This window comes from Pseudopodoces humilis, chromosome 5 (assembly GCF_049639895.1).
Source record: "Pseudopodoces humilis isolate 2021_Gansu_Grassland_sample_001 chromosome 5, ASM4963989v1, whole genome shotgun sequence".
NCBI classification, from domain to species: domain Eukaryota; kingdom Metazoa; phylum Chordata; class Aves; order Passeriformes; family Paridae; genus Pseudopodoces; species Pseudopodoces humilis.
The window spans coordinates 15,079,975-15,092,828 of record NC_142204.1 but is presented as its reverse complement, the minus strand read 5'-3'; the positions used below and the strand labels follow the sequence as shown (position 1 = coordinate 15,092,828).

Genomic DNA, 12,854 nt, shown 5'->3' with positions numbered 1-12,854 from the left:
ACTCAAGGGATGAAGCCTGCTCCCTCTTCGTGCTATTACCTTCTTCTGCAGAGAAAACACCACAGGCAGTGGGCTCCACGTTCATGTTTCTTTCTGATGTCTGGAGCTGGCTCCTTTGAACATGCAAAGCTCCCCTTGGGCTGGCAGCACTACTGAACTAAATGACTGCCCTGCAGCTAGGAATCCCGAGCCATTATTGTTAGGAATGCCTTCAAATGACAATCTGGAGCCCTGGCACCCCTCCTCTGGAGGGGAGGATAAGTGCAGGTGACATCTGGAGGGAGAATTCACCAAGAGGCTCCAGTATGACAGGTTCTATTTAATGTGACTCACAGGGGACTGAAAAGTGCTCATTAATGCATTGCAGGCAATAAATCCTTTTCATGCACCATCACTTATCAGCTATAATTTTAGAACATAAAAAAAGTACCCCAATAGGCCCACTCCTATATTTTGGGTTAGTTTTCTTCAAACCAATTTTCAAATTGATGTATTTTTTTTTTTTTTGTTTGTGCTTAAAAATCAGTTTTGTGTTTTTGAATAATTTGGCCTGATTCCTCTGCCTTATGCTGGTTTTTTGGTTTTTTTTGGTTTTTTTTTAAAATTGCATTTCTGTCCTTTCCTCTGCCATTACCTTCTCTTTGGCTCAGGCTTATATTAGAGACTGGCTGGACCAGTGTTTCAAACCCGAGTGCCCAAATCTCATCACTGAACTTCTTGCAGATGCACCTCCACAGAAATGGCTTCACTTTTTCCATGTGCTCCATGCCATGTCACACTTTGCCTGGTGAAGCCCAACCAGGCAAGCTTCTCACCTCTTAAAGAGAGTTTTTTATGGAAAATTGAACATAGATCCTTGCGTTACCTGGATTTGAAAATGTTGGGATGCAATTGTTTTTGACTGTGTTCAAATGAGAGGCCATTCAGCATTTCTCTCTTCCCTTTTTTTTTTATTTAGAGAAAATCATGACTTTTTTTTTTCTTTGTTGTTATGTTTTGTTTTGTTATTTCAAGCAGACAACTTGAAGGAAAATAAGGAGAGTTGGTAAATATCTGAGACACCTCTACTTTGAAAATTTTATTTGCTTCTCCCTCTGTGTCCTTTCCTGTGGGTGAGTGGTGGTGGGTCAGACTGGCAGGTCCCTGCTCCCATCCCCTCCTCCAGCCTGGTTCCCATGCTCTGGCCAGCACAGGGCTGGGGTCAGTGCTCCAGCAGCAGGAACAGGAGAGAGCACAGTGAGAGCTGAGTTAGCTGCCTCGCTGGCTGCACCACATCAAAGGGCAGTGTGTGTCCAGCTGCTGAGGGGGCTGGGGACGGAACATGGGGGTCAATCCAGAAACTTAATTTTGGGCCTAAAGAAATGAGAGGACAGCGTGGATCCCCTCACCTCCATGATCTCCTGTTCCCACAGCAGGGTCTGTTAGAAACAACTAGCTATTGTTGTTGCCCTTCCTGAAATGCCTACCATAGCTGGACAAGGGATAGATTATTTTTTTAATTTTTGGGGGTTTTTTTATGTCACTATAGGAAAGTAAACACATCAGCAACAGCACTGAAATTAAAGCAATGAAATGAATTTGAATACCCTGCTCCAAGGAAATCGCAAACACTCTTCCCAGGTCTGGGCAAGAGGTACAAGGGATGTTATCCTACAGGGAAGGAAGCATGTCTCTGACATTTTCCTTTTCTGTGCCCCTTGTTTGTCTCCTCTGCAGGCCACACCGAGAACTTCCAGGATGCTTTTGACAGGCAGTCGCTGGTTCTGGATAAGCTCCCCCTGGCTTTCTATGCAGGCATGTTCGCATACTCCGGCTGGTAGGTGCGATGGGAGGGCACTTCTCGGGCAGCAGACAGGTGCCCTCAGCACTACTCAGACTCTCACCCCGTCTCTTCCCATCGTGCAGGTTTCAGACCAGCTTTGTGCGTGAAGAGTTGGTCAAACCTGAACGGTAAGGCTGGGAGGAAGCTGCCCTGGGCTACCAGCCTCGGGGGTCCCGCAGCTTTCCCAAGTGCAGTACAGGAGGAATAAGTTTGTGGGTTTACCTGACTGCAATCGATTGTACTGCCAGATAAAATCTGCAGTAATGCTGTGCACAACAAGGAATATCAGCTTGTTCTTTGTGTGCGTGTGTGTTCCCCTTCCTTCTAGAAATATCCCCTTGGCTGTCATCGTGTCCGTGATCTCGGTAATTGTGGGGTACATGCTCACCAACGTCTCCTATTACACGGTCCTGGGAACACAAGATGTTCTGGCTTCTCCTGCTGTGGCTGTGGTGAGTTGTTATTGCTGTTGTTATCTCTTCAGTGTGGCAAGTTTACGCTGTGGTCATGGCAAGTCTTTCAGAGATGGTTTTCCTATAAAATGCTTTATTGCTTTGTAATTTCTCTGGATTACAGGGCAACAGTAAATTCTTCTTGTCATGCCTAAAACATAATGAAAAAGTAATCTGCAGATGACAGTAGAAAAAGTGAGATTTATGATTTCTATATTGCTCCTTCAAGGGAAGAACTTTTAATTTTTTTGACCCTGATGTCACCTGGAGATCACCACATTTTCCCTAAAGTCATGTTTGCTTTTCCTCCAGAGCTTTGTGCAGCGAGCCTTCAAAAGCCTGATCTCCGTGGTCCCTGTCCTTGTCGCACTGTCCTGCTTTGGAACCATGAATGGAGGAATCTTCACATTTTCAAGGTCACATCCATAATGATCTGTTATGCTTTTGGCTTACTGAATCAGAGGGAAGTGTCACCAACCTGTGCAACTACCCATCCATACAGTGGCATTTTAGCCACTCTTGTGGGAAAAATAAGGCTTTTGACTCTCAGGTTGTCAGGTACAGGATGGTCCCTTTTGGCTAAGAGTCTGCTTTTTCTGTTTCTGACCAGGCCCAGACTTTGGTGTCTAGGACTGGTCACAAACAAAGATTTTTATCTTCTCCTCTACCCTTCAGTTTAAATCCCCAGTTTAAACTGAAATGTTAATGTTTCTGGTGAACTAAAGGCTTTGTTGATGTTGGCAGCTGCTCAGTGAGACTGAGTCTTCTTTCACTGGGTTCACCCAGCTGTGCTGCTGGAGGGCATGGGGTCCCTCTGCTGTGAGGCTCTCTAGGCAAACTCTCCCTTGAGGACTTTGCTTTGAAGTCAGTGAAATGTCATAGAGATGGACTATTCCTAAAGCAATAGTCAAGGTTCAAGAAGTCTTGTTATAGCAATAAGAAAAGCTTTGTTCCATGGAAAAATAAACTTGCCAGCTTCGCTGTCTGCCACACTCTGTGTCCTTATGGGAGCCTTGAAATTGGAGAGGAGGGCAGACCTTGTGAAGATGTGGTGTTCATCCTGTGAAGCTGAGCAAACCCTCTGCCGCGGGTTCTGCTTCACAGATTTGACTGCAAAGGGAAAAATCAGTTGTTCTGAAAGGAATATTTCATAGCCTGAAAGCTAATGAATTATCTGATCTGCTACCCTGAAGTCCTGTGTTAAATACAGGTGTGGATGAGCCTTCCCATTCACTGCTCTAGATAATGGATTTCTTTGAGGATGAGAAATCTCTGGACAGCACAGAGGTTCTTCATGTCCCCTGCTGACCTTCTCTCCCCCATCCTGGCATCATTACCATAATCACTGCAGAAAGTCCATATAAACACTGATGGGGCCTCCCTGGCTGCCTGCCAGCCACACCCCTGCAAAGCCACAGAGACAGCAATAAAGCCAGTTGTACACTTGTGCCCCAGCTGCTTGGGGCCCTGCTTCAGCCCAGATGATGCTCTGGCATGGTTTCTTTGAGGATATTAAATTTATAAAATTGGATGTGATTGTGTTCTCCGTAATTGCTCTTTCATGAGTCAAAGGAGGGATGCAAACAAGGAACTCTCCGCTCTCATTTTGTAGTTGTTCTTGTGTGTAGCTGGTCTCTTGGCAGTAGGACAAACTTTATTTTCCAGCAGCTGACCAGAGGATTGGAAATCATCTGTCATTTGAGAAGATTGTGCTTTATTTTTTCTATATTTGTACATATAAGAATATAGACTTCAAAGCTGACAATCCCCTTTCATAAACTCAACAGTTTCTCTTATATAGGATTAAAGTTTGTGACCCCTCCACTTCCTTTTCATTGGAAAGATTAATTCCTTTTTTTGATGGCAAGAGACTTTCTTCTTACTCCTGTTTCCAGTCTGGGCTCATTCACGGTCACTTCGGACTTGCCCAGAGGTCCCTGCTAATGATGCACCCAAGGAGCCACTGCCAGTGTTCTGATGGTGGGCTCTGATCTGCATTGAACTGGTCTTGGGAGAGCTATGGGAACTCAGCCTTGGTTTTCTTCCAAACGCCCCTAAAACGGAGCTCTGAGCAACTTGGTCTGGTGGAAGCTGTCCCTGCCCATGGCAGAGGGGTGGGTTCCAACCCAACCCAAACTTTCTATGAAAGTGCAGATAAAGGCAGAACTGTGGCCTTGAATAGCAGACTTGTGCGGGGGAAGGCAGCGGGTGTCTTGATGCCTCAGGTCAGTCCAGATCTCATTTCTAATGTGGATGTAGAACGTTAATGTAAAGGGCTCCTTGTCTTTTCCTAGGACTCTGTTTGTGGCTTCCAGGGAAGGGCAGTGGCCTCCTCTCTTCTCCATGATCCACATTCGAAGGCATACCCCCCTTCCCGCTGTCATGTTAATGGTAAGGAGATCTGGCTGTGTGTGACATGCTCTGTTCTTTTGCTGTCTTGTCTTTCTTGCAATGAGTGGATAAACTGAGGTGTTTTAAAGGGTGTTGAGACATTAAATTACCCCCTGAAAAATAAAGAAGGCAGGATACAGGAAATGGCTGCAAAGTAGTAAGTCCCCTTGAGCCAGCAGTGGTATCCAAATGTACAACCTTGAAGTCCCTGCCTTATAACACCTTTTTTAAAAGTACAGTCCCTACTGTCTGCCACAGGTGTGCTGCTTGATATAGCCTTATGAGAACACCTCTGCCAGGCTTGGCTATTTGGAAACTGAAAATTCCCAGGTGTGGTGGAAATGCAGGGAATGAGCATTTGTAGAGATGATCTGGTCTCATGTTTTGGTTTGTTCAGGGATTTTTTAATGGCAATGGTCCAGCTCCATCCCAACAGTGCTGCAGTGCCTGTTTCAGCTTGGCTGACCTGCTGAAAACTTAGCAGATGTCATTGTAGACAGCCTGTGTACCAACAGTGCAGGCTTTTGGATCATGCATGTTTTAATTGCCCTGGCTTGGACATGAAGCATCAAAGATGCTGCTGATCTTGAAATGATCACTCTTTTCTGTAGCACTACAGAACAGTGCCTTTAGGTCTTTTGCCTTCAGTCTGTGACACTGTTTTATAAAGCTCTCTGACCTCCAAAACGTTGCAGCTGTGATGTAGTTGCAGGGGGGCTGGAGGAGGTGATCCACGGCTTTAATGACTGTTTTTCACGTTCACAATGCTCAGTTCCCTTTGGTCACTGCCATGGTGTGCATCGGAGACATCTACCATCTACTGAACTTCTTCAGCTTTTCCCGATGGCTCTTCATAGGATTAGCCACCCTCGGGCTCATCGTCCATCGGCACCGTCACCCGGAGCTGCACAGCCCCTTCAGGGTAAATGCACAGCACCTACCTGGCAGCCTGTGCAGGCCTGTCATTCCTCTCTTTGATTTGCTAATAATTACAGCATTACATGGCTATGGCTGCCTTTAGGCTCTAAGGGGTTTCAGTCCCTGATGCTTAGCAATGCCTGTGGGGAGCTCCTGAAAGTGGTTGATGTGCCCAAACAGCCAGATGTGGTAAATCCTATAAGCCAGTTCTACACCAAGTCACCAGATGCATCTGTTAGAAGACTGCTTGCTACAGGGGACAAAGTTTCAGGCTTGGAACTGGGAGATGTATGGAGAGCGGTTCTCTCGCTCATCTCTTGTGGGCTACAAGAAGGGACTTTTGCCTGGATGTTATTTCAGTGATGGGTAAGTCTCAGCTCTAGCTGAGAATCAGGAAGGTGTCAGGCTTGGGGGAAAAGGAGCATGGGTGGAGGGATCCTGGGAGCAAACCTGACTTGGGAGGAATCATCTGCTGATATGGAAGTATTGTCTCGTGTAAAGCAGTGGGCCCCTCTTACGGTCTCTTTCACTATGCTGGGTGCTGGGATCCCCCTCATGTCAGCAGGGGATGCTGGAGCTGGTGCTGGAGCAGCTTTCCTGTGCTTGGGCACCTTTTCCACTGCCAGATAATGAATGTGCAGAAGGCATTAGGCTGGGGGGGGGGTGCTTGAGGCGGGCTCAGTTTGTTCCTGACTCTGGTGGCCCCTTCATGGTGCCTCCAGCCAGAGGAGGAAGAGAGGGGACCTCCGGGGCCACTGGGCAGTGAGGAGCTCGGGGGACAGAAACACTTCCTGCAGCTCGCAGGGCTCCCCTCTATGGTCTGGGAACATCCTCCTGCAAAGTTCGGGGCAATTTTTCCTCTCGGTCTTTGCATTTAGCAGAGATCTTGAGGCTTCCCAGTTTGTTGGTTGGCTGCACTCATGTACTCCCCCAAAACCAAATTGAATAAGTTTTTAGTTTTTCTTTCAAACCAAGCTTCTCAGGGAAGATTTATTAATGGGTGGCACTGCTGATGGTTTCAGATGCTGAGGTTTTGCCCTGGTTTTCTTCAGACAAAGATTCAGACTTCTAGCGGCTCCTAAATGCTGGCTAAGCGGGGGAGGGAAATACTGGCCTTTGGGTCAGTTCGGCTGGTTTCCCCTGCCTTTTCCCAGTGTTTATGGCATCCGTGCGCGGGTGGCGCGGGCACGTGCTGCGCTCTAGTGGCCGCACGCGGGCTGTCCCCCGCCGCTGCCCGGCGGAGAGCAAAGCGTGGCACGCGTGTGACAATGCTGGTACTTAGGCTCTCCGTAGCATTTTGAGTTAGAAACGGCGAGAAGACACCGGAAAGAGCAGGGAGCAGTCGGCTCGCACACCTCTCAAGCAGACGTGCAGCGTGTGTGCATGTAGGAGTGGCTGGCAGGGGGTGCTCTGGCTCGGAAGACAACAAGGGTACCTAAGTTTGATGGCTGGATGCCTGCCATACCTAGAGCAACTGATCTCTTCCAACTTGGCATGTTGAGCATCCAAAATACAATCTTTATTACTGCTAAAGATTGTCACCCTATATGAGAGCAGCTCCTTCATTCCATCAGCCGTGGCAAGGAGTTACTTGGCTGAGTTTGGATCCAGAGACAGAGGGAGTGTTTCACAGTTTTATTATTTATTGCAGTCTTCCTATTTGCTCTCCAAATAAACCAGATGAATTGACTCACCCAATAGGGTATGGCTGAAGTGCTGAGTGCTGCTTTGATTTTCACCATGGTGTTGCTGAAGCTGAAGTTCTTGGCACAGGTACTACAGAGATGGGGATAGGGAGTCTGGTTTGTCATGGTATAGTCACTCTAAGTCTCTGGCAAACTGGAGGCGGGTCAACACAAGTCATGCGTTTTATAAGCAAAGAACAGTTTGATTCAAAGTGTCACTTCTTTTTTTGGCTTCAAATTTTCCCTCAGCAGTTACCTTAGGTGGCAAGAAGGTTTGTGTGCGTGCACAGGAGCAGGACATTCACAGCCGTGGGGTGTAGGTGGCTTCTCCCCCTGCTTGGCTCCCAGTCGCAAGTGAGGTTTAGATTTTGGTGCACATGAATATAGGAGGCATGCACCTCACAGGGCACACTGGGCTCTGAAGCTGATGCAATTGTTTGCAAGTGTGATTGTACAGAAGCATTCTGTGGGACAGGATATGATTCTTCTCATTTTCTTTAGAAGGAGAAATGAATACAATGTGGGCTGGCACATGCAGAGTCTGATTGGCTATAGCCACCAGTTTTCCCTGATAGTCTTCTCTGCTCTTTTCCCCAGGTTCCCCTGTTTGTTCCTGTCTCTTTTACCATCATCTGCCTCTTCACGGTGGCAATGTCTTTCTACTCTGACCCTGTGAGCATTAGCATTGGATGCACCATGGTTTTGAGTGGTTTTCCAGTCTACTACCTCATAATTCACAGGCAGATGTCAGACCGCTGCCGCAACCTGTTCTGTAAGTATGCACTTTCAGTATTGTGGACCTAAACATGCTCAAGGGTTGGGATGCTGGTTTGTTCTTGTCATTTCTGTTCCGAGTCTTGCTTTCTTTTGATTTTCTGTTGGATGGAGGTACATCAGTAACCACTGAATAGAAGAAAGCACATAGCAAGAATAGGAAACAGATACTGTGATCTGCCAGCATAAAAGGCTCCAGCCATCAGTGCTGATGCTCTGATTTTCAGCCATATCTCAGGATTTCCTCTGGACTAAGCTTCCTTCCTTTTTTTCCACCCTTTCAGATTATCTTACACATAAGCTACAGTTGCTGCTGGAAGTTGTCCAACAAGAAATCAAGACTTACTGAGAAAACCATCAGAACTCACAGAAGACAATAAAAATCTACTTACACCATTTTTGACACCTTTGATTCTACCAAAAGCAGGCCATGCTTTTATTCTTTTTAGTCAGTGAAAATGAGGACAACTCTGAGCCAAAACCTTGCTGCAAGTGTTCCTAAGCTTGCCAATAGGGATCTGATCCTGCCCTTTCATTTTTTTCAGGAGAGCAAACTAGTTGTCTGAAATGAGCTTGCTTTGCCTGCAGTGTCTTTGAAACCAAGATCCTAATTTATCCCAGTCCTGAGTAAAATTGAGTATGTGTGTGTACAGAGACAACATTTTGTTTTCCTAGCTTGGCAAACAGAGGAAGTGGGCATGTTGCAGAACTTAGAGTCCAACACATGGAAGCCAAATGCAAATTTCAAACAGAACTATAGCAGCTTTGTTGTGGACAAGGGGAAGGGTTGGGGAGAGTGAATTAGAGATAAGGCAGATGAATTGGAAAGGGGAATGCAGGGGGATAAAATTTTATTCACCTGAAAGTGCAGATTGAGCTAATGAGAAGATATTTGAAATTCGAGTATTAACAAAGTAAGGTCAGAATTATTTGTTTTGATTTTTGTATAAGCAGAATGAGTTTTTTTTAGCTTTGAAATAATCTTTCAATTTTGAATTTTACTTTTCTGAAATTGCATTTTAAAATGTACAGATACATTTACAAAAACCCAAACCAAACAGTTAAATATCAACTAGAATATCAACAGAATAGAGTCCTGGTCCCTCTCCCAAATTCCAAGACCCACTCCTCACCAGTGAGGTTGAAAACTCAGAATTTGGCCTAGCTCCAGTGAGATAAAATTCCTCTTTTAATTAGACAGGACCACTGATGAGGTTTGGGCAGATTCCTGAATAAGTGCATCTTTTGGTGCTGTAAGAAGACATGAGTAACTTCACATCCAAGCTTTAATTTGCCAGTTGCACATGACTTGCTGATTTAATCCATAGATGCTCATTTGAACTAATGGCATAAGAAAGGTTTCCATTATTGGATTACTTTGGTTTACATTATTAATGTGGCAATGTTATGTCCAGATAAAACAGCAATTAGCTATTTACAATCATGTAATTGTTAATCAGTTCCTAAAAGACGGGAAGTAGCATGCTGAGATTCCTCTAATGATTGCTGGAAAGAGGAACAGCAGAATGTAGTGGAGCATTTTTTAATCCTTTGTATCAAACATTTATGTACTCAAAATAAAAACAAAGTACCATTTACAAATCCTATGTAATCTACTAAAACGTGTAAAATTGTGGAACTAAAGCTGGGTTTTTTTCAAAGCAATTGAGAATTATTATTCTTGTAATGATTGCTTCCTGTTCCTGTACTGAATTAAGCTGGGACAGCAGCAGTGTGGTTACAGGGCTTGTTTCCCCACTACCCTCCCACAATTTAATTTACCAGCTGCTGGAGATTGTCCAACAGGAGATACAGTCTCACTGGGAAAATCCTCACAGCGGAAACCATCACAACCTACAGGAGAAGGTACTGGCTTTAAATGATGAAATGAATTCAAGTGAGATCTGGAAATGCTTCCAGGGTCCCAGACAAGAGCCAGTCCCTCCTCATGCCAGGCTTTACTGAAGCTGAACCCCCTGGTACAGCTTCCCACAGCACCCCACTGGTGGAGCAGGACCCAGTATGGGTGGCTGGGGAACCAACCTGCAGAAGACCTTGTAGAACCAGGTGAGATCAATCACCCCAACATTTCCTGAGTCCACCCACTTAGGTACGGGTACAAGGCAAATGTCCAGCCTGGATGGGTAAGGAGGTTTTGGAGGAACTTAGGAACAAAAAAAGGATGTGTCATCTTTGGAAGGAAAGTCAAGTCTCTCAGGAGGTATTTAAGGGGGCTGCTAGAGCATGTAGGAAAAATAACAGAGAGGCCAAAACTCAGTTTGAACTTAAAATAGCAACTTCTGTAAAAGACAATAAAAAATGTTTTTACAAATATATTCATAGTAAAGGAAGATTAAGACCAACCTTTGTTCTTCATTGGATAAGGGAGGGAACTTAGTAACTGCAGGTGAGGAGAAGGAAGAAGTACTTAATACCTTCTTTGCCTCAGTCTTCAGTGGGAAAGCAGCTTGCCTTCAGGACAACTGTCCTCCTGGGCTGGGAGATGGTGTCAGGGAGCAGAATGGCCCCCTGTTATCCAGGAGGAGGCAGTCAGAGAACTGCTGAGCCACTTGGATGTTCATCTGTCTATGAGCCAGATGGGATCCATCCCAGGGTGATGAGGGAGCTGCCAGATGAGCTTGCGAAGCCGCTCTCCATCATTTACCACAATCCAGGCTCACTGGTGAGGTTCCAGATGTCTGGAAGCTGGGCAATGGTGACACCCATTCACAAAAAAGGTGGGAAGGAGGATCCTGGTAATTATAGGCCAGTCAGTCTGACCTCAGTACCTGGTAAGGTAATGGAGCAGTTTATACTGAGTGTCATCATGCAGCACTTACAGGATGGCCAGGGGATCAGACCCAGCCAGCATAGGTTTAGGAGGAAAGGCTGTGGATGTGTCTATTTGGTCTGCAGCAAGGCCTCTGACACTGTCTCCCACAGCACACTCCTGGAGAAGCTGGCATCCCTTGGCTTGGACAGGAGCACTCTGCTCGGTTAAGAACTGGCTGGATGGTCAGGTCCAGGGAGTGGTGGTGAATGGTGCTGCATCCAGCTGGCAGACAGTCACCAGTGGTGTCCCTCAGGGGTCTGTGCCAGGGCCAGTTCTGTTCAGTGTTTTTATTGATGACATGGATGAGGGTATTGAGTCCTTCATTAGTAAATTTGCAGATGACACTAAGCTGGGAGCATGTGTCGATCTGTTGGAAGGGAGGATGGCTCTGCAGAGAGACTTGGAATGGTTGGATGGATGGGCAAATGGGATGAAGTTTAATAAGTCCAAGTGCTGAGTCCTGCATTTTGGCCACAATAACCCAGTGCTACGGGATGGGGACAGTGTGGCTGGACAGTGCCCAGGCAGAAAATGACCTGGGGGTGCTGGTGACAGCCAGCTGAAGGTGAGCCAGCAGTATGCCCTGGTGGCCAAGAAGGCCAATGGCTCCTGGCCTGGATCAGGAATTGTGTGTCCATCAGGAGCAGGGAGATCATTCTTCCCCTGTACTCAGCACTGGTGAGGCCGCTCCATGAGTGCTGTGTCCAGTTCTGGCCTCTCAGTTCAGGAAGGATGTTGAGACGCTTGAGCACGTCCAGAGGAGGCAACGAGGCTGTTGAGGGGCTGGGAACACAAACCCTGTGAGGAATGGCTGAGGGAGCTGGGGTTGTTCAGCCTGGAGAAAAGGAGACTCAGAGGTGATCTTATCACTCTCTAAAACCTCCTGAGAGGTGGCTGTAGTCAGGTGGGGGTCAGTCTCTTTCTCCAGGCAGCAGCTGACAGAACGAGAGGACACAGTCTCAAGTTGCGCCAAGGGAAATTTAGGTTGGACGTTAGGAAAAAGTTCTTCATGGAAAGATTAATACTGGAATGCTCTGCCTGGGGAGATGGTGGAGTCACCATCCCTGGATGTGTTTAAAGTAAGACTGGATATGGCATTCGGTGCCATGGTTTAGTTGAGGTGTTAGGGCTGGGTTGGACTCGATGATCTTGAAGGTCTCTTCCAACCCAGTGATTCTGTGATTCTCTGTGATTTGGGGGATTTTACACACCTTAGGGTAGAAGCATGAGGTACTGCCAGCCTGGTCCCAGGCTGCAAGACCCATGTGAGCGCAGTGTGCATGTGTTGTAGCATCAGGACTCCCACATCAAACCTTGGAGCCGTCTAAAATTGCAACAGAGCTGCTGTGTGTCACAGAGGCACTAAGGGTGAAATGGCTCTTCTTTGTCTGTTTCCTCTGAAGAGGAAAAGCGAACAAGAATTTAAATTCCTGGGAGGAAACTAAGCGACGCTACCTGCTGGACCATGGTTTCTTTATAAAGGATAAATCATTTGACATATGCCGGGAAACCACACTTGGGTGCCTCTGCTGACTGTGCAGGAATATGATCTTGCAGGGCTATGCATAGGATGTCTGCTTCCAGACCTGTTCCATTCCCAGACTCTGGAAATGCAGACAGATGTAGTAGCATGGTTGAGAAATCAGAGGTTCAACAGCTCCACAGATGACATTGCAATTAAAAGTGATAAAAATAAAAAATACAATGTTCAAGGGTCAGTTTACAGTGATCTCGAGTTTCCAGTTTGTGGACAGTTGTATGTTTTTAGAGAACATGGTGTCCTGCTCCCAGCAAAGATATGTAAACATTTTCTACCAAGCCAGAATGATCTTCCTAAAGCTGTTGTCTCATGTCTACTTAGGCCTCAGAAGGCCTAAGAGCTTCAAGCATAGCCAGAAGTGAAAGAGAGTTCAACTTCATAATCACATTTGTGGTGTTGGTTTTTTTATTTGGGTTTTTTTTTTGTGTGTGTGTGTGCT

At 46.2% G+C, this 12,854-nt stretch overlaps 1 protein-coding gene across 7 annotated transcripts in view; it reads left to right on the top strand.

The window, feature by feature from the left end:
• The window catches only part of LOC102106823 (cystine/glutamate transporter-like), a 29,258-nt gene extending 19,002 nt beyond the window's left edge, over nt 1–10,256 (top strand). For all 7 annotated transcript variants that reach the window (XM_088055648.1, XM_088055649.1, XM_014256916.2 and 4 more), the window contains 8 exons: nt 1,717–1,816; nt 1,906–1,950; nt 2,151–2,274; nt 2,587–2,690; nt 4,569–4,665; nt 5,438–5,587; nt 7,866–8,040; nt 8,327–10,256. In XM_088055648.1, coding sequence (XP_087911774.1) covers nt 1,717–1,816; nt 1,906–1,950; nt 2,151–2,274; nt 2,587–2,690; nt 4,569–4,665; nt 5,438–5,587; nt 7,866–8,040; nt 8,327–8,391 — 860 coding nt within the window. In that variant the 3' untranslated portion in view covers nt 8,392–10,256. The remainder of the gene's footprint in view (nt 1–1,716; nt 1,817–1,905; nt 1,951–2,150; nt 2,275–2,586; nt 2,691–4,568; nt 4,666–5,437; nt 5,588–7,865; nt 8,041–8,326) is intronic.
• The last annotated feature ends 2,598 nt before the right edge of the window (nt 10,257–12,854 follow it).